This window comes from Oncorhynchus nerka, linkage group LG15 (assembly GCF_034236695.1).
Source record: "Oncorhynchus nerka isolate Pitt River linkage group LG15, Oner_Uvic_2.0, whole genome shotgun sequence".
Lineage (NCBI taxonomy): Eukaryota > Metazoa > Chordata > Actinopteri > Salmoniformes > Salmonidae > Oncorhynchus > Oncorhynchus nerka.
Window position 1 is genome coordinate 13220343 of NC_088410.1, and position 19663 is coordinate 13240005.

At 45.9% G+C, this 19663-nt stretch overlaps 2 protein-coding genes across 2 annotated transcripts in view; both read left to right on the top strand.

The window, feature by feature from the left end:
* The window catches only part of LOC115126646 (adhesion G protein-coupled receptor E2-like), a 33765-nt gene extending 14841 nt beyond the window's left edge, over positions 1-18924 (top strand). The window contains exons 2-4 of the mRNA XM_065002141.1: positions 18113-18349; positions 18573-18698; positions 18749-18924. Coding sequence (XP_064858213.1) covers positions 18113-18349; positions 18573-18698; positions 18749-18924 — 539 coding nt within the window. The remainder of the gene's footprint in view (positions 1-18112; positions 18350-18572; positions 18699-18748) is intronic.
* The window catches only part of LOC135560329 (adhesion G protein-coupled receptor E5-like), a 114477-nt gene that overhangs the window by 88499 nt on the left and 6315 nt on the right, over positions 1-19663 (top strand). The gene's annotated exons all lie outside the window — the stretch shown is intronic.

The following is a 19663-nucleotide window of genomic DNA, read 5'->3' on the forward strand; positions in this document are numbered from 1 at the left end:
TGACAGGAATAGCAGTCTCAGCATATGCAGATGATGTTTCTGTGATGGTCAGGGATGAGCAAGATATGCAGGAACTAGAGACCAGTCTGAAGGTGTACGAGGGAGCTTCATCAGCTAAGGTAACTGGGAAAGAGCAAAGCTCTGTTATGTGGGGCATGGGGGATAGGGCTCCTCCTCTGCTTCCAGGGGTTTGCAGTGGGGTTGTGAAGGGCTTAAAGTGTTGGGGGTGTACCTGGGCTCGGAGAGGTGGGTCAGCAAGAACTGGGAGGGGCTGTCACAGGCAGTGGTGTCAAGACTGGCCAGGTGGAGGTGGCTCCTGTCCCAAGTGTCATATAGAGGAGGGTGCTGATAATCAACAACCTGGTGGCATCTTCCTTGTGGCATAAACTGGCTGTCCTCAACCCCCGCCGGTCTGCTTGCAGACCTGCAACGCAAGCTGGTGGACTTCTTTGGTCGGGACATCACTGGCTGAAGGCAGCAGTTTTGTACATGACCGTACACGAAGGAGGACAGGGCCTGGTGGAACTGGAGAGCAGGATGGCTGCTTTCCGACTAAAGGCGGTGCAGAGACTGCTGTACCACACTGATGTTGGCTGGAGGGAACCAGCATGCGCTGCTGAGGAGAGCTGGCGGATTAGGTTGGACCGGCAGCTGTTCCTCATGAAGCTGGAGAGGCTGAGTACAGCAGGTCTCTCAGAGTTTTACTCTGCGGTGCTGAGGGCCTGGCAGCTGCTAAGACCCACACGAGAAGGGGTGTGGAGCCTGGGCAGTGGGTGTGGGAGGAGCCTATCTTCCACAACCCAGCCATCCCTTTGAGATCGGTTCAGTCGGCCAACCTGCAGAGGCAACTGATGGCAGGGGGTTTACAAAGGCTGGGTGACCTGAGACTGCTGGGAGAGGAGGGGTGGAAAACCCCGGAGGTCTTGGCGCAACAAACAGGAATAACGTCTCTTAGGCTGCTGGAGAGATTCCTGGAGGAGGTCCAGGAGGCACTGTCTGAGCCGGTAAGGGGGTGTTTGAGAGGCCAAAGGGAGAGGGGCCACAATGTTCCCGCCACTGCAGGTGACGGCAGAGACTGGAGACTGGCAAGGGGTCTGGAGGACTTGTTAGATTTTAACACTCCGAGCCTGGGGAGTTTGAGGGGGTGGGAGGTAAAGCCCTACAACCTCTGTGTTAAGGTTAGGAGCATTAGAAGCCTAACAGGAGTGAAGGCACATCAGTGGCAGGGGGTATGTGGGGCGGAGAGTATGGTGGGTTTTAGATGGAGGGCGCCTACAAACCCCCAGTACCAAAGAGGTCAGGGGACCTCCAGTGGAGGGTTCTTCATGGAGCCCTGGCCACTAACAGCTGGTTGGCACGGGTTGATCCGGGAATTGGGCAGGGTGTCCTTTCTGTCAAATGAAAGAAACTGTAATTCATGTGTTTTCTGTGTGCACCAGGTTAATGCCATTAATGTCTCTGTTGGAATGTCTGTGTGACAGGTTGGGGGTGGTTTTTGCTGTTGGGATGTTTATAATGGGATACAGGTATTCGAGTAAGGAGAAAGAAAAATGTGTTTTGTTGAATTTTCTGTTTGCTCAGGCAAAGTTAGCTATTTGGCTAACAAGGAGGAACAGGGTCAAAGGTGGGGGATAACAGACCCTTTACTACTGTTTAATGGGATGGTCTCTGCGCGCCTTAGGGGTTGAGTTTGAGTTCTATAAAATGATCAAATGTGTGGAGATGTTTGAGGAGATATGGTGTGTTGGGGGGGCTGTCTGTATTGCTGGGGAAGATGTTTTGGATATACGGTTGTAGGAGAGGTTTTTTGTGTATGGTGATTTGTACAGGATATATTTTTATTTTTTTATTTTAGGAGTGGGGGGGTGAGTTTTAAATGAATTGAGAATGTTTCAATAAAGAAAGACCAAAAGTCAAAAGTCTCTCTCTCTCTCTCTCTCTCTCTCTCTCTCTCTCTCTCTCTCTCTCTCTCTCTCTCTCTCTCTCCCAATTCAATTCAAAGGGCTTTATTGGCATGGGAAACATATGTTTCCATTGTCAAAGCAAGTGGAATAGACAATAAACAGAGGGGAAGGTCTGCCGCCCTACTTGAATCTGAAGTCAAATGTCTACTGTTAGCTGATGATCCCGTACTTCTGTCCCCAACCAAGGAGGACCTAAAATAATGGTGTTCACAAATAGAAATTCTATCTTGGCACCGTTGCCCACCAACCAAGGAGGAGCAGCACCAACCAAGGAGGGCCTACAGCAGAACCAACCAAGGATGTCCTACAGCAGCACCCACCAAGGAAGGCCTACAGCAGCACCAACCAAGGAAGGCCTACAGCAGCACCAACCAAGGAAGGCTTACAGCTGCACCAACCAAGGAAGGCCTTCAGCAGCACCAACCAAGGAGGAGTAGCACCAACCAAGGAGGACCTACAGCAGCACCAACCAAGGAGGACCTACAGCAGCACCAACCAAGGAGGACCTACAGCAGCACCAACCAAGGAGGACCTACAGCAGCACCAACCAAGGAGGAGCAGCACCAACCAAGGAGGACTTACAGCAGCACCAACCAAGGAGGAGCAGCACCAACCAAGGAAGGCCTACATCAGCACCAACCAAGGAGGAGCAGCACCAACCAAGGAGGACCTACAGCAGCACCAACCAAGGAGGAGCAGCACCAACCAAGGAGGACCTACAGCAGCACCAACCAAGGAGGACCTACAGCAGCACCAACCAAGGAGGAGCAACACCAACCAAGGAGGACCTACAGCAGCACCAACCAAGGAGGACCTACAGCAGCACCAACCAAGGAGGAGCAGCACCAACCAAGGAGGACCTACAGCAGCACCAACCAAGGAGGACCTACAGCAGCACCAACCAAGGAGGAGCAACACCAACCAAGGAGGACCTACAGCAGCACCAACCAAGGAAGGCCTACAGCAGCACCAACCAAGGAGGAGCAGCACCAACCAAGGAGGGCCTACAGCAGCACCAACCAAGGAGGAACTACAGCAGCACCAACCAAGGAGGAGCAGCACCAACCAAGGAGGGCCTACAGCAGCACCAACCAAGGAAGGCCTACAGCAGCACCAATCAAGGAGGGCCTACAGCAGCACCAAACAAGGAAGGCCTTCAGCAGCACCAACCAAGGAGGAGTAGCACCAACCAAGGAGGACCTACAGCAGCACCAACCAAGGAGGACCTACAGCAGCACCAACCAAGGAGGACCTACAGCAGCACCAACCAAGGAGGACCTACAGCAGCACCAACCAAGGAGGAGCAGCACCAACCAAGGAGGACTTACAGCAGCACCAACCAAGGAGGAGCAGCACCAACCAAGGAAGGCCTACATCAGCACCAACCAAGGAGGAGCAGCACCAACCAAGGAGGACCTACAGCAGCACCAACCAAGGAGGAGCAGCACCAACCAAGGAGGACCTACAGCAGCACCAACCAAGGAGGACCTACAGCAGCACCAACCAAGGAGGAGCAACACCAACCAAGGAGGACCTACAGCAGCACCAACCAAGGAGGACCTACAGCAGCACCAACCAAGGAGGAGCAGCACCAACCAAGGAGGGCCTACAGCAGCACCAACCAAGGAGGACCTACAGCAGCACCAACCAAGGAGGGCCTACAGCAGCACCAACCAAGGAGGGCCTACAGCAGCACCAACCAAGGAAGGCCTACAGCAGCACCAACCAAGGAGGAGCAGCACCAACCAAGGAGGGCCTACAGCAGCACCAACCAAGGAGGACCTACAGCAGCACCAACCAAGGAGGAGCAGCACCAACCAAGGAGGGCCTACAGCAGCACCAACCAAGGAAGGCCTACAGCAGCACCAATCAAGGAGGGCCTACAGCAGCACCAAACAAGGAGGGCCTACAGCAGCACCAACCAAGGAGGACCTACAGCAGCACCAACCAAGGAGGGCCTACAGCAGCACCAACCAAGGAAGGTCTACAGCAGCACCAACCAAGGAGGAGCAGCACCAACCAAGGAGGGCCTACAGCAGCACCAACCAAGGAGGGCCTACAGCAGCACCAACCAAGGAGGACTTACAGCAGCACCAACCAAGGAGGAGCAGCACCAACCAAGGAAAGCCTACATCAGCACCAACCAAGGAGGAGCAGCACCAACCAAGGAGGGCCTACAGCAGCACCAACCAAGGAAGGCCTACAGCAGCACCAATCAAGGAGGGCCTACAGCAGCACCAACCAAGGAGGGCCTACAGCAGCACCAACCAAGGAGGACCTACAGCAGCACCAACCAAGGAGGGCCTACAGCAGCACCAACTAAGGAGGGCCTACAGCAGCACCAACCAAGGAGGAGCAGCACCAACCAAGGAGGGCCTACAGCAGCACCAACCAAGGAGGGCCTACAGCAGCACCAACCAAGGATGGCCTACAGCAGCACCAACCAAGGAAGGCCTACAGCAGCACCAACCAAGGAAGGCCTACAGCAGCACCAACCAAGGAGGGCCTACAGCAGCACCACGATCTGCTGCACAGATTCTGTCAGACCTGAGCCCTGACAGTAAATCTCAGTAAGATTAAAATAATTGTGTTCACAAATACAAATTCTATCTTGACACCGTTGCCCACCAACCAAGGAGGAGCAGCACCAACCAAGGAGGGCCTACAGCAGCACCAACCAAGGAGGGCCTACAGCAGCACCAACCAAGGAAGGCCTACAGCAGCACCAACTATCTTGACACCGTTGCCCTAGAGCACACAGAAAAGAACTGGGGCTCAACAACCATGAATTCACAAAATTGGAACAACAACATATTCAGACTCTGAATGCAGAATTCTGCAAAAACATCATTTGTGTACAACGTAAAACACCAAATAATGCTTGCGGAGCAGAATTAGGACAATACCTGCTAATGATCAAAATTCAGGAAAAGAGATGTTTCCTACAGAGAGATGAACCTGGAGAAGAGCCCCCTAAGCAAGCTGTTCCTGGGGCTCTGTTCACAAACACAAACAGACCCCACAGAGCCCCAGGACAGCAACATAATTAGTCCCAACCAAATCATGAGAAAACAAAAACATAAGACTATATATGCAAAAGTATGTGTACACCCCTTCAAATTAGTGGATTCGGCTATTTCAGCCACACCTGTTACTGACTGGTATATAAATTCGAGCACACAGCCATGCAATCTCCGTAGACAAACATTGGTAGTAGAATGGCCTTACTGAAGAGCTCAGTGACTTTCAACGTGGCACCGTCATAGGATGCGTAAAATGTCTGCCCTGCTAGAGCTGCCCCGGTCAACTGTAAGTGCTGTTATTGTGAAGTGGAAACATCTAGGAGCAACAACGGCTCAGTCGCAAAGTGGTAGGCCATACACGGTCGCAGAACGGGATTACAGAGTGCTGAAGTGTGTAAAAATCATCTGTCCTCGGTTGCAACACTTCAAACTGCCTCTGTAAGCAACATCCCTGACCGCTGGCTACGTCCCTCCCGTCTTCAAGAGAGAGAGAGTTGCACCCCTTCTGAAAAAACCTACACTCGATCCCTCCGATGTCAACAACTACAGACCAGTATCCCTTCTTTCTTTTCTCTCCAAAACTCTTGAACGTGCCGTCCTTGGCCAGCTCTCCCGCTATCTCTCTCAGAATGACCTTCTTGATCCAAATCAGTCAGGTTTCAAGACTAGTCATTCAACTGAGACTGCTCTTCTCTGTATCACGGAGGCACTCCACACTGCTAAAGCTAACTCTCTCTCCTCTGCTCTCATCCTTCTAGACCTATCGGCTGCCTTCGATACTGTGAACCATCAGATCCTCCTCTCCACCCTCTCCGAGTTGGGCATCTCCGGCGCGGCCCATGCTTGGATTGCGTCCCTACCTGACAGGTCGCTCCTACCAGGTGGCGTGGCGAGAATCTGTCTCCTCACCACGCGCTCTCACCACTGGTGTCCCCAGGGCTCTGTTCTAGGCCCTCTCCTATTCTCGCTATACACCAAGTCACTTGGCTCTGTCATAACCTCACATGGTCTCTCCTATCATTACTATGCAGACGACACACAATTAATCTTCTCCTTTCCCCCTGATGACCAGGTGGCGAATCGCATCTCTGCATGTCTGGCAGACATATCAGTGTGGATGACGATCACCACCTCAAGCTGAACCTCGGCAAGATGGAGCTGCTCTTCCTCCCGGGAAGGACTGCCCGCTCCATGATCTCGCCATCACGGTTGACAACTCCATCGTGTCCTCCTCCCAGAGCGCTAAGAACCTTGGCGTGATCCTGGACAACACCCTGTCGTTCTCAACTAACATCAAGGCGGCCCGTTCCTGTAGGTTCATGCTCTACAACATCCGCAGAGTACGACCCTGCCTCACACAGGAAGCGGCGCAGGTCCTAATCCAGGCACTTGTCATCTCCCGTCTGGATTACTGCAACTCGCTGTTGGCTGGGCTCCCTGCCTGTGCCATTAAACCCCTACAACTCATCCAGAACGCCGCAGCCCGTCTGGTGTTCAACCTTCCCAAGTTCTCTCACGTCACCCCGCTCCTCCGCTCTCTCCACTGGCTTCCAGTTGAAGCTCGCATCCGCTACAAGACCATGGTGCTTGCCTACGGAGCTGTGAGGGGAACGGCACCTCAATACCTCCAGGCTCTGATCAGGCCCTACACCCAAACAAGGGCACTGTGTTCATCCACCTCTGGCCTGCTCACCTCCCTACCACTGAGGAAGTACAGTTCCCGCTCAGCCCAGTCAAAACTGTTCGCTGCTCTGGCCCCCCAATGGTGGAACAAACTCCCTCACGACACCAGGACAGCGGAGTCAATCACCACCTTCCGGAGACACCTGAAACCCCACCTCTTTAAGGAATACCTAGGATAGGATCAAGTAATCCTTCTCCCCCCCCCCTTAAAAGACTTAGATGCACTATTGTAAAGTGGCTGTTCCACTGGATGTCATAAGGTGAAAGCACCAATTTGTAAGTCGCTCTGGATAAGAGCGTCTGCTAAATGACTTAAATGTAAATGTAAATGTAACATCAGCACAATATGAAATTAGTTTCTATGGCCGAGCAGCTGCACACAAGCGTAAGATCACCATGTGCAATGCCAAGCATTGGCTGCAGTGGTGTGAAGCTTGCCGTCATTGGACTCTGGAGCAGTGGAAATGCTTTCTCTTGGGTGTTGAATCACCCATCACCATTTGGCCGTCCGACGGACTAATCTGGGTTTTGCGGATGCCAGGAGAACGCAACCTCCCCAATGCATAATTCCAACTGTAAAGTTTGGTGAAGGAGGAATAATTGTCTGGGGCTGTTTATCATGGGTCTTAGTTCCAGTGAACGTAAATCTTAACACTACAGCATACAATGTCATTCTAGACAATTCTGTGCTTCCAACTTTGTGGCAACAATTTGGGGAAGGCCCTTTCCTGTTTCAGCATGACAATGCCCCCATGCACAAAGTGAGGTCCATACAGAAATGGTTCGTCGATCAGTGTGGAAGAACTTGACTGGCCCGCACAGAGCTCTGACCTCAACCAGATCGAACACTTTTGGGATGAATTGGAACGCCTAATCGCCCAACATCAGTGCCCAACCTCACTAATACTCTTGTGGCTGAATGGAAGCAAGTCCCCTCAGCAATGTTCCAACATCTAGTGGAAAGCCTTCCCAGAACAGTGGAGGCAGTTATATCAGCAAAGGGGAACCAATGTCACACCCTGACCATAGTTTGCTTTGTATGTTTCTATGTTTTGGTTGGTCAGGGTGTGATCTGAGTGGGCATTCTATGTTGGATGTCTTGTTTGTCTATTTCTATGTCTGGCCTGATATAGTTCTCAATCAGAGGCAGGTGTTAGTCATTGTCTCTGATTGGGAACCATATTTAGGTAGCCTGGGTTTCACTGTGTGTTTGTGGGTGATTGTTCCTGTCTCTGTGTTTTGCACCAGATAGGACTGTTTTAGGTTTTTGCACGTTTGTTGTTTTGTTAGTTTATTCGTGTACAGTTTCTTTATTAAAGTACAATGAATAACAACCACGCTGCATTTTGGTCCGCCTCTACTTCACCTAAAGAAAACCGTTACAACCAACTTCATATTAATGCTCATGATTTTGGAATGAAATGAGATGTTCGACAAGCAGGTGTCCACACACTTTTGGTCACGTAGTGTAACTACTTAACACAATAAAAAGAATGAATTAACCAAAAAACAGAGCAAACTGGAATGCTATTTGGACTTAAACAGAGAGTACACAGTGGCTGAATACCTGACCACTGTGACTGACTCAAAATGAAGGAAATCTTTGCCTCTGTAGAGACTCAGTGAGCATAGCCTTGCTGTTGAGAAGGCTGCCGTGAGAAGACAGGCTACTGCCCACAAAATGAGGTGGAAACTGAGCTGCACTTCCTAACCTCCTGCCAAATGTATGACCATATTAGAAACACATACTTCCCTCAGCTTAAACAGACCCACATGGAATTTGAAAACAAATCTAAGTTTGATAAACTCCCATATCTACTGGGTGAAATCCCAGTGTGCATCACAGCAGCAAGATTTTGACCTGTTGCCACAAGAAAAGCGCAACCAGTGAAGAACAAACACCATTGTAAATACAACCTATATTTATATTTATTTATTTTCTCTTTTGTACTTCAACTATTTGCACATCGTTACAGCACAATGTATATAGACATAATATGACATTTGAAATGTCTTTATTACTTTGTAACTTTTGTGAGTGTAATGCTTCATGTTCATATCTGATTGTTTTTGTTTATTATCTATTTCACTTGCTTTGGCAATGTTAACATATGTTTTCCATGCCAATAAAGCCATTTGAATTGGAAAATAAGAGTGAAACAGAAAGGAGCAAAAGAGTGATAAGGGTGAAAAATAAGGGGGAGTGTAAACCAGGGAGAAAGGGGCGGGCTCTAACAGACAGAGAAAGGGGCGGGCTTTAACAGAAAGAGAAAGGAGCGGGCTCTAACAGACAGAAAAAGGGGCGGGCTCTAACAGACAGAGAAAGGGGCGGGCTCTAACAGAAAGAGAAAGGGGCGGGCTCTAACAGAAAGAGAAAGGGAGAGCGGAGAACAAAATAGTAGTTTTTCCAACCACGAGGCGACACAGAGAGTTGTCTCGCCAAAGGAGAGGGAAAATGTCATTGTGTTTTTCTCCTGTTCATGTTCTCACCACTTATCATACGGAATAAAAACCTTGTTAAACTGGGATTTTCTTTAATCTGAATTCAGTAAAACAGATTTAATCTCAGACTGATTCTTCTTGTGGGACTAATTTTATTAGGATCCTACTAGTTGTCTGGTGTGGATATAATACCAGTCTGTCTCTGAGATGGGGTCCAGAACTCTTCTACTTGTTCTGGGTGAGTCTAACCTTCTATATCTTTGGAACTTAACTATCTTGTGTTTGGGTGTGTGTGTGTGTGTGTGTGTGTGTGTGTGTGTGTGTGAGAGAGAGAGCAACAAATAGAGAGAGGTGGTATTTCATAATTCATCGTCAGTTATTGTTGAATGGCTACTGAATATTCCAACCATGGATGTGGAGCGAATGTTACAACCCTCTCAGACATGTAAAAACAACATGTTACAACCCTCTCAGACATGTATAAACAACATGTTATACAACCCTCTCAGACATGTAAAAACAACATGTTACAACCCTCTCAGACATGTATAAACAACATGTTATACAACCCTCTCAGACATGTATAAACAACATTATAGACAGTTGTAGTGTGTATAGACACTGTTTTACTGTGTATATAGACAGTTTTAGTGTGTCAAGATAGTTGTAGTGTGTATAGACACTGTTTTACTGTGTATATAGACAGTTTTAGTGTGTAAAGATAGTTGTAGTGTGTATAGACACTGTTTTACTGTGTATATAGACAGTTTTAGTGTGTAAAGATAGTTGTAGTGTGTATAGACACTGTTTTACTGTGTATATAGACAGTTTTAGTGTGTAAAGATAGTTGTAGTGTGTATAGACACTGTTTTACTGTGTATATAGACAGTTTTAGTGTGTAAAGATAGTTGTAGTGTGTATAGACACTGTTTTACTGTGTATATAGACAGTTTTAGTGTGTAAAGATAGTTGTAGTGTGTATAGACACTGTTTTACTGTGTATATAGACAGTTTTAGTGTGTAAAGATAGTTGTAGTGTGTATACACACTGTTTTACTGTGTATATAGACAGTTTTAGTGTAAAGATAGTTGTAGTGTGTATAGACACTGTTTTACTGTGTATATAGACAGTTTTAGTGTGTAAAGACAGTTGTAGTGTGTATAGACACTGTTTTACTGTGTATATAGACAGTTTTAGTGTGTAAAGATAGTTGTAGTGTGTATACACACTGTTTTACTGTGTATATAGACAGTTTTAGTGTGTAAAGATAGTTGTAGTGTGTATAGACACTGTTTTACTGTGTATATAGACAGTTTTAGTGTGTATAGACAGTTTTAGTGTGTATAGACAGTTTTAGTGTGTATACACACTGTTTTACTGTGTATATAGACAGTTTTAGTGTGTAAAGATAGTTGTAGTGTGTATAGACAGTTTTAGTGTGTAAAGATAGTTGTAGTGTGTATACACACTGTTTTACTGTGTATATAGACAGTTTTAGTGTGTAAAGATAGTTGTAGTGTGTATACACACTGTTTTACTGTGTATATAGACAGTTTTAGTGTGTAAAGATAGTTGTAGTGTGTATACACACTGTTTTACTGTGTATATAGACAGTTTTAGTGTGTAAAGATAGTTGTAGTGTGTATAGACACTGTTTTACTGTGTGTATAGACAGTTTTAGTGTGTATAGACAGTTTTAGTGTGTATAGACAGTTTTAGTGTGTATACACACTGTTTTACTGTGTATATAGACAGTTTTAGTGTGTAAAGATAGTTGTAGTGTGTATAGACAGTTTTAGTGTGTAAAGATAGTTGTAGTGTGTATACACACTGTTTTACTGTGTATATAGACAGTTTTAGTGTGTATAGACAGTTTTAGTGTGTGAAGATAGTTGTAGTGTGTATACACACTGTTTTACTGTGTATATAGACAGTTTTAGTGTGTAAAGATAGTTGTAGTGTGTATAGACACTGTTTTACTGTGTATATAGACAGTTTTAGTGTGTATAGACAGTTTTAGTGTGTATAGACAGTTTTAGTGTGTATACACACTGTTTTACTGTGTATATAGACAGTTTTAGTGTGTAAAGATAGTTGTAGTGTGTATAGACAGTTTTAGTGTGTATATAGACAGTTTTAGTGTGTAAAGATAGTTGTAGTGTGTATACACACTGTTTTACTGTGTATATAGACAGTTTTAGTGTGTAAAGATAGTTGTAGTGTGTATAGACACTGTTTTACTGTGTGTATAGACAGTTTTAGTGTGTATAGACAGTTTTAGTGTGTATAGACAGTTTTAGTGTGTATACACACTGTTTTACTGTGTATATAGACAGTTTTAGTGTGTAAAGATAGTTGTAGTGTGTATAGACAGTTTTAGTGTGTAAAGATAGTTGTAGTGTGTATACACACTGTTTTACTGTGTATATAGACAGTTTTAGTGTGTATAGACAGTTTTAGTGTGTGAAGATAGTTGTAGTGTGTATACACACTGTTTTACTGTGTATATAGACAGTTTTAGTGTGTATAGACAGTTTTAGTGTGTGAAGATAGTTGTAGTGTGTATACACACTGTTTTACTGTGTATATAGACAGTTTTAGTGTGTATAGACAGTTTTAGTGTGTATAGACAGATTGGCAGTTCTCAGGGGTCAGCATGTTTTATATTATACTATACTTATACTTTGTTATGTTGTTTTATGTGTTCAGGTTAAGATGATATCTTAATATATGTTAGCTACTATGTTGTGTGATGGATGTAGCACTTTGTTCAGGGTATGTTCTGTTATTTATTACTGTCAGAATATCACTGTTTCCAGGAAGCATCACAGTGGCACCATTGACACTCGTGGGCTATCTGGAGAATCCCTGAATGAGTCAGAGCTGGGTTCAAATACTACTCAATATCATTGCAAATAGTTAATCTGGACCAAAAGAACAGTGGATAAAGTACAAACCCTTCCCATATGGCACTTCAGACAGGCTAGAAATGGAAGGATCTGAAATATTTTAAATAATATTTGAACCCAGACCTGAAACTAGTACAGATTTAGCTACTTCCTCTGTCTACTTCTTAGTCTAGAGACTGAGAGAGAGAGGAGAGGGAGAGAATGAGCGGCAGAGAGTAAGATAGAGAGAAATCAGGAGACAAGAAGGAAACAGACGGGGAAAAGGAAAGACAGAGACAAACAGACAGACAGACAGACAGTCAGACAGACAGACAGACAGACAGACAAAAAAACTAGAGAATGAGAGACACATAGAGAGGAAGACAGAGAGAAGAGAGAGAGAGAGAAGAAGGAGGGAGAAAGAGAGAGATTAACTCTAACACTGTGTCTATAGTTGAAGGGAGGTCGTCTATATATCCAGCCAGACCTCCTGTGATACAAGTCAATATTCGACTTCCATCCATGTCTGAGGACGTCGGGAAAAACCATGGAAACCGGTTACTAGGGGCAACAGTGAGCACTGTTACCTTCAAGTAGGGGGGGGTTCTACTAAGCTAACATCATGGAATTGTTTTAAGATGGTCATACCAAGGTGATTTAGCTATTTGTTAGGACCCCTTTATTTAAAAACATATACAGAAATGATTTGATGAAATGAAATGTGGCCTTAATGCCATTAGCCAATAGAAACGCAGTGAATAATAGATTCGTACATGGAACAACAAATAACCCCCCAAAAAACCTAAAGGACGTTTGTTCTGAAGTGTTTGTCCTTTATCTGAGAGGTATAAGAAAGATCAGGACACTATTCAACCCTTTATTTTAGGCCCTAAACTACATCCATACAGCCCCTTTCCCTCAGAACGGCCTCAATTTATCGGGGCAAAGACTCTTCAACGTTTCGAAAGTGTTCCACAGGGATGCTGGCCCATGTTGACTCCAATGCTTCCCACAGCTGTGTCTGGTTGTCTGGATGTCCTTTGGGTGCTGGCCCATGTTGACTCCAATGCTTCCCACAGTTGTGTCAAGTTGTCTGGATGTCCTCTGGGTGGTGGATCATTCTTGATACACATGGAAAACTGTTGAGTGTGAAAAGCCCAGCAGCGTTGCAGTTTTTGACAGAAATCAGAGTGCCTGGCACCTACCACCATACCACACTCAAAGACACCTAAATCTATTGTCTTTCCCATTCACCCTCTGAGTGGCAAACATTCACAGTCCATGTCTCAATTGTCTCAAGGCTTAAAAATGCTTGGAAAGAGCACATTTATTTTTGGACTTGTATTGGGACTACCTTCAGACGAGTCCCGTGGCGCTTGTGGTGGTCGTAGAGCTAAATGGAGAAGAGGCTAGTAGTTTGTAGGTCAAACCGTTCAGATATTACAGATGTTTAAAGAGTGATTTTCGGGATGTGCCAGAGTCTGACAGACACCACTGTAGCTCTGCCACCTTCCAACACAGATGCGAAAGGGCTTAAATTAATTCAATTACATCGTTCTAAACAGACATATTTGATGGGAATTTTGTTTAAATCAGACATCGACTCAAGGAGGTAAATGCCTAAACTTGACTTTAATCACTTTGACATTTTACATTTGGAACAAATTCGAAATTTGAAGTTTGAGAAACATGGATAAACGTCATAATTCTGACGTGAGACTGTGAGACCTTGTTGATATATCACTTCATAAAGACTCTTTGTGTGTGTGTTCGTGTGTGTGCGTATCGTGTGTGTTTGTGTGTGTGTGCGTGTGTGTGCGTGCGTGTGCGTGCGTGTGTATGTGTATGTGTGTGTCATAAAAACCCTCTGTGTGTGAGGCCTGCTGTCTAACCACAATCTGGGCTTCTCTCATGTCTTCTCTCCTACTTCAGTTGAGTCTAGTTGTATACCTTAAATACTTCCCTCCAACATATTTGGAACAACACTGAGAGAAGAAGAATATTAAATCCCACATAGGCTTGTTGATAGGCTTCCCCTTGTGGGAAATAAATGACAGTGTGATTTCAGAAAGAATGCAGCACCTCAGCTCCTCTTATCATTGACATACATCAGCCTCGCTAATAATCATTATATTAATCATTATCATCATCATCATCATCGTCCTACTACTATTACTACTACTACTACTGCTACTACTACTATTACTGCTGATACTACTACTACTACTACTGCTACTGCTGATACTACTACTACTACTACTACTACTACTACTACTACTACTACTACTACTACTACTACTGCCACTACTACTGCTGATACTCCTACTACAACTACTGCTACTCCTCTACTACTACCAATACTACTACTACTACTACTATTACTACTACTGCCACTACTACTGCTGATACTACATTACATTACATTTAAGTCATTTAGCAGATACTACTACTACTACTACTACTACTACTACTACTGCCACTACTACTGCTGATACTACTACTACTACTACTACTACTACTACTACTACTACTACTACTACTACTACTACTACCACCAATACTACTACTACTACTATTATTACTATTGCTACTACTGCAATTGTTACTACTACTCCTGCTAGCACTACTACTACTACTACTACTACTATTATTCTATACTACTAACATTCACTCCCAGTCATTCTGAATGCGGATTCTGGTCAAGATTCTTAAATAGTGGCGCAAGGAGTTCTGGGATATTAGAATCCTTTAGTTTGACCGGTATTTTCTGAATCCAGGCATGGGCCTGAGTTTAGACAGTGTAATAATTACATGAAGAAGCATTCAAATGAAATAAAAAATGAATTGGACCACAGCACCATTGCTGGATTCTACAAGATTATCATTGAAAACGTACCAGCGATCAGGACATCAAGTAATAAAGTGGCTGTAGATCATTTGAAAAGCGTTTAAATAAGCGCTATGTGTTTGGTGAGAACCGGTAGTTAGTTGCAATTCACTATGATTGTGTTACATTTTTTACTTTGATGGCAAACTTTCTGTACTGCTAACATTCACTTCCAGTCCTTTTTTGCTCCGGTGCTGGTCCAATGGATGTGTTTATTTTTAACAGCTCCGCATGGGATTATTACGTTGTCATAACCTGCATTTATTCTACCCACAGTAGGCATGGGTACACTCATATAATGTTGCCAGTCCACCCATTAGCATGGGTACACTCATAATGCTGCCAGTCCACCCATTAGCATGGGTACACTCATAATGCTGCCAGTCCACCCATTAGCATGGGTACACTCATAATGTTGCCAGTCCACCCATTAGCATGGGTACACTCATAATGCTGCCAGTCCACCCATTAGCATGGGTACACTCATAATGTTGCCAGTCCACCCATTAGCATGGGTACACTCATAATGCTGCTGTCCACCCATTAGCATGGGTACACTCATAATGTTGCCAGTCCACCCATTAGCATGGGTACACTCATAATGTTGCCAGTCCACCCATTGGCATGGGTACACTCATAATGCTGCCAGTCCACCATTAGCATGGGTACACTCATACGTTGCCAGTCCACCCATTAGCATGGGTACACTCATAATGTTGCCAGTCCACCCATTAGCATGGGTACACTCATAATGTTGCCAGTCCACCCATTAGCATGGGTACACTCATAATGCTGCCAGTCCACCCATTAGCATGGGTACACTCATAATGCTGCCAGTCCCCACCATCATGGGTACACCATAATGCTGCCAGTCTCCACCATTAGCATGGGTACACTCATAATGCTGCCAGTCCCCACCATTAGCATGGGTACACTCATAATGCTGCCAGTCCACCCATTAGCATGGGTACACTCATAATGCTGCCAGTCCCCACCATTAGCATGGGTACACTCAAAATCCTGCCAGTCCACCCATTAGCATGGGTACACTCATAATGCTGCCAGTCCACCCATTAGCATGGGTACACTCATAATGCTGCCAGTCCACCCATTAGCATGGGTACACTCATAATGCTGCCAGTCCCCACCATTAGCATGGGTACACTCATAATGCTGCCAGTCCCCACCATTAGCATGGGTACACTCATAATGCTGCCAGTCCACCCATTAGCATGGGTACACTCATAATGCTGCCAGTCCCCACCATTAGCATGGGTACACTCATAATGCTGCCAGTCCACCCATTAGCATGGGTACACTCATAATGCTGCCAGTCCACCCATTAGCATGGGTACACTCATAATGCTGCCAGTCCACCCATTAGCATGGGTACACTCATAATGCTGACAGTCCACCCATTAGCATGGGTACACTCATAATGCTGCCAGTCCCCACCATTAGCATAGGTACACTCATAATGCTGACAGTCCACCCATTAGCATGGGTACACTCATAATGCTGCCAGTCCCCACCATTATGTCATCATTGACTTGGAATGGGGACTTCCATTCTATTCATTCTGGTTCCAAGGTCAATACTCCACAAAGGCAGCCTGAAAAGTAGATGCATTTGTAGCTAGATTTTAAGTTTCTGGATGGTTCTGAAAACCATCCACTTTTATTGACAAAACTGACCTGATACAAAAGTATTGATGTTTCTATCAGAGTAAACTGGTCTGATCTGATACAAAAGTATTGATGTTTCTATCAGAGTAAACTGGTCTGATCTGATACAAAAGTATGACAGTACAGTGTGGAGGCTGAAACTGACAGTACAGTGTGAAGGCTGAAACTGACAGTACAGTGTGGAGGCAGAAACTGACAGTACAATGTGGAGGCAGAAACTGACAGTACAATGTGGAGGCAGAAACTGACAGTACAGTGTGAAGGCTGAAACTGACAGTACAGTGTGGAGGCTGAAACTGACAGTACAGTGTGGAGGCAGAAACTGACAGTACAGTGTGGAGGCTGAAACTGACAGTACAGTGTGGAGGCTGAAACTGACAGTACAGTGTGAAGGCTGAAACTGACAGTACAGTGTGGAGGCTGAAACTGCTCCTCCAATAGAAATCCCTGATCACATTTACAGGATTAGAAATCGTGACTAGCGGTCGGGAAATAAAAATAATGATGAATCATTTTGAATCATTTTTAACTTCTCTCATTGACTTCTCAAACCCCAAACTGCCCTGATCTGCTTGGTCTATTATGCAAGCGTTCTGCTGGACAGAGAGCGCCGACCTCTGCTGTACGCTTCTTGTTTTATCTAGTTTTATCTAGAAAGATGGCTCAGGGCGTAGAACCACACAGGAATCTATCTTGAAATCACAGCACACCACTATTGATTGGGCTCGCTAGTGGCACAGCGGTCTAAGGCACTGCATCTCAGTGCTAGAGGCGTCACTACAGACACCCTGGTCAGGATCCAGGCTGTATCACAGCGGTCTAAGGCACTGCATCTCAGTGCTAGAGGCGTCACTACAGACACCCTGGTTAGGATCCAGGCTGTATCACAGCGGTCTAAGGCACTGCATCTCAGTGCTAGAGGCGTCACTACAGACCCTGGATCAGCGGTCTAAGGCACTGCATCTCAGTGCTAGAGGCGTCACTACAGACACCCTGGTTTGACCAGGCTGTTTCACAACTGGCCGTGATTGGGAGTCCCAGAGGGTGGAGCACAATTTGCCCCAAAGGCTTTGGTAGTTGTTTGGTTAAGTAATACCCTCCCACCCTCTCGCTCTCTCTCTCTCTGTGTCTGAATCTCCCTCCCTTCCTCTCTCTGTGTCTGAATCTCCCTCCCTTCCTCTCTCTGTGTCTGAATCTCCCTCCCTTCCTCTCTCTGTGTCTGAATCTCCCTCCCTCTGTCTGTCTGTCTGAATCTCCCTACCTCTGTCTGTCTGTCTGTCTGTCTGTCTGTCTGTCTGTGTCTGAATCTCCCTCTGTCTGTCTGTCTGTCTGTCTGTCTGTCTGTGTCTGAATCTCCCTCCGTCTGTCTGTCTGTCTGTCTGTCTCTCTGTGTCTGAATCTCCCTCCCTCCCTCCGTCTGTCTGTCTGTCTGTGTCTGAATCTCCCTCTGTCTGTCTGTCTGTCTGTCTGTCTGTCTGTCAGTGTCGCTCTCTCTCTCACTCTCTCTCTGCCTCTCTCTCACTTTCTCTCTCCTCACAGGTCTTCATTTCACTCTACTGGGGAACATAGAGGCCAGAGATTGCGGCCTGGGCTTCATTGCCAATGAGAGTCAACAATGTGATGATATAGATGAGTGTAAAGAGTGGGACAGTACCCCACGCTGTGGAAGTAATGCTACGTGTTCCAACACATATGGAAGCTTCTACTGTCACTGTCTACCTGGGTTCAGATCCACAACGACTTTCAAGTTTACTCCTTTCACTGGGGAGTGTAAGGGTGAGTATTCAAATGTCTGAGTGTGTGCGTGTGCGTGTGCGTGTGCGTGTGCGTGTGTGTGTGTGTGTGTGTGTGTGTGTGTGTGTGAATGCTACATGTCAAGGGAATTAAACATTGCTTTGGCTCCTATCTCCTTATTTCCTCTGTTCAGGAAGTTGTCCAATAGAAAAGTGTTTTTGTTGCAAAACAAATTTTTTGAACACATATTTCCTTCTCTCTTCAGACCTCAATGAGTGCCTGGAGAAACCACCGGTTTGTGGCAGCAACACCATTTGCCTCAACACCATCGGGAGCTACAACTGCCAATGTCAACCTGGGTTCAGTGTTACTTACAATGGACACTGTGCAGGTGAGTCCAGAAAGAGAGCATCAATGTGTGTGTGTGTGTGTCCACTGCAGATGAGGATGAGTGTGTGTGGGTTCCCCCGGTGTGTGGCACTCTGGGCATGTGCACAAACACACCTGGCCGATACACCTGCACCTGTCCGTCAGGGCTCAGTAACCTCGGCAACAACACTGCCCCCTGCACAGGTGAGGTGGCCGAGGCCATGCTAGCTCTGACCTCTTACCTATGAAATCTAACGTCTGACCTTCGACCCCGTGACCCTCACTCTTTGAAGACACCTGTCAGATCTCACAACGCCTGGAAAACATGTTTAAAACATCAGTTAACCCCGTCACAGGATATAGCAGCAATCTGATGTCTGGATAGATGGTTAACCCCGTCACAGGATGTAGCAGCAATCTGATGTCTGGATAGATGGTTAACCCCGTCACAGGATGTAGCAGCAATCTGATGTCTGGATAGATGTTTAACCCCGTCACAGGATGTAGCAGCAATCTGATGTCTGGATAGATGGTTAACCCCGTCACAGGATATAGCAGCAATCTGATGTCTGGATAGATGGTTAACCCCGTCACAGGATATAGCAGCAATCTGATGTCTGGATAGATGGTTAACCCAGTCACAGGATATAGCAGCAATCTGATGTCTGGATAGATGGTTAACCCCGTCACAGGATATAGCAGCAATCTGATGTCTGGATAGATGGTTAACCCCGTCACAGGATATAGCAGCAATCTGATGTCTGGATAGATGGTTAACCCCGTCACAGGATGTAGCAGCAATCTGATGTCTGGATAGATGGTTAACCCCGTCACAGGATATAGCAGCAATCTGATGTCTGGATAGATGGTTAACCCCGTCACAGGATATAGCAGCAATCTGATGTCTGGATAGATGGTTAACCCCGTCACAGGATATAGCAGCAATCTGATGTCTGGATAGATGTTTAACCCCGTCACAGGATGTAG